At 36.5% G+C, this 2,087-nt stretch overlaps 1 protein-coding gene across 1 annotated transcript in view; it reads right to left on the bottom strand.

The window, feature by feature from the left end:
- Positions 1 to 478: 478 nt before the first annotated feature.
- Positions 479 to 2,087, bottom strand: part of LOC122084318 (protein RCC2 homolog) — a 14,514-nt gene continuing 12,905 nt past the window's right edge. Inside the window, exon 16 of the mRNA XM_042652465.1 lies at positions 479 to 1,051. Coding sequence (XP_042508399.1) covers positions 690 to 1,051 — 362 coding nt within the window. The 3' untranslated portion in view covers positions 479 to 689. The remainder of the gene's footprint in view (positions 1,052 to 2,087) is intronic.

The raw sequence follows: 2,087 nt of genomic DNA on the forward strand, positions 1-2,087 counted from the left end.
TATGTCTGTCTAGACGGCAAGCATAAAAAGACAAAACTGCCCCTCCATGCACTGAAGATGCCTCCACACAATGTAGTGACCCCACAAGCAGGTAGCGTTCTCTTCCCCTAAATTATATGATCAGTTAATCACCACCAAAATGTATCTCATCCCTAGGCCACATGGTTGGACCTTTGTTAACTAAGCTACTGGAAGTTTTTTCTTTTCAGCAAAGACAAGCAAACTGTGCTGAAACAGAGAATATGCAGCTATCAGAGACTCACAGGCCAGTGGAAAACCCCAGCCCAAGCTCTCCTAAATTCAACCTGGGATGTCTCTGTTCCTTTCTTTTCGTTGAACACTAAGAGCTTGAAAATTGAGTGTCACACTCTCAAAGCACAGAAACCAAATAGCAAAGTAGAGTGAGAAAAAAACCATCGACACCTATAAAAAAAAAAAAAAAAAAAAAAAAGCCATTGACTGAGAAATTGGCACAAAGTTACATCTATGAGAGCTTTTGCTCCATCCATCATTCAATTGGCAGGAATTAAGCCCCAGTGGTTAGTACAATAGTATCACCAATGTCAAACACAAGAAGATAAAAATCATTGAAAGAAAAAACAGCAATCACATGGCACAGCCTTTGTGAAAAACAATACAATTCTCCATATGAAGATCAAAATTCGGATTTGGATACAAGAAAAAGCCTATCATTTGTGAGGCCCCTCTCTTTTCCCTGCTTTTCCACTCCCCTGGCCATGCTGAGAACTTTTCTTCTCCTCAACAGGAGTCCATCCCCGCCCATGCCCCGTGTTTTTGTTCTCCTCCATTGGAAGTTTTTTTGCACCCTTACCTCGACCTCTAGTGGATGACCTACCACCATGACTTCCCTTGTTTTCTTGGCCATTAGCATCCTCTTCACTATCATCACCATCATTATCACTATCTTCCTCTTCTTCAACATCAGATTCCTCATCCTTCGTCCTTTTCTTTGACTTAGCAGAAGACTTGGCAGCATTCTTTTCACCAGTTTTCTTGACAGCTGGATTTTTGCTCTCAGGTTCTTCACTCACTGTGAAAGGAGAAATTAAATTTCCATGGCAGATTGGAACTGTCATGATGAAAACATCTTCAAAAGACAACATGACGAGTCGGGGACATTTCGCAGCAAAAATTTGTGATGCTCAAGTACTATAGTTGTGAATATAAACAATTTTCATGAATTGAGTGGCCAGGTTGCACCCCCACCCCCAAAAAGCCCCGATATATATATCATACTACTATAAAAGAGTACGTACTCCCTGTCTTTGGTATACTTTTTCAAATGACAAAAAAACCATTTACATCTACCAAAAAAATTTCTCAAATGACCAAAAAACACCGGAAAAAATCCCTAAATGACCAAAAACCCCTCAAAATGGAATATGAAACAAATATCATAATAAATTCTCTCTCTCTCTCTCTCTCTCTCTCTCTCTCTCTCTAAACGTAGAGAAGAAAGGGGGAGAGTGGAGTATTAAAAAGGCATATAATTATAATTATTAAGTATTAAAAAGGCATATAATTATAAACCCTAAACCCACTCATCCTCTCACCCCTAAAAATTGAAGATAAATCAAATAATAATAATAATAATAATAAACTCTATAATTCTCACTCTCACCCTCTCTAAACGTGGAGGAGAAAGGGGGAGAGTGGAGTATTAAAAAGGCATATAATTATAAATATTATTAAATATTAAAAAGGATATAATTATAAATCCTAAACCCACTCATCCTTTCACTCCTCAAAATGGAAGAAAAAACAAATAATAATAAACTATATAATTCTTACTCTCTCTCTCTAAACGTGGAGGAGAAAGGGGGAGAGGAGAGAGAAATAGAGAGAATTATGAAGAATGGGGATGGAATGAACAATTATGGAAAGAGATATACCAAAAAAAAATTAATAATAATAAACTCTCCATAATTCTCTATTTCTCTCTCTAAACATGTAGGAGAAAGGAGAGAGTAATAATTAACTATAATTATTAATTAATTAAATACTAAAAAGGATTTAAAAAAAAAAGGCATATAATATTCCTCCTTAAATCTCTCTCTCTCTCTCTC

This window comes from Macadamia integrifolia, chromosome 7 (genome assembly GCF_013358625.1).
Source record: "Macadamia integrifolia cultivar HAES 741 chromosome 7, SCU_Mint_v3, whole genome shotgun sequence".
In the NCBI taxonomy this organism is placed as follows: domain Eukaryota; kingdom Viridiplantae; phylum Streptophyta; class Magnoliopsida; order Proteales; family Proteaceae; genus Macadamia; species Macadamia integrifolia.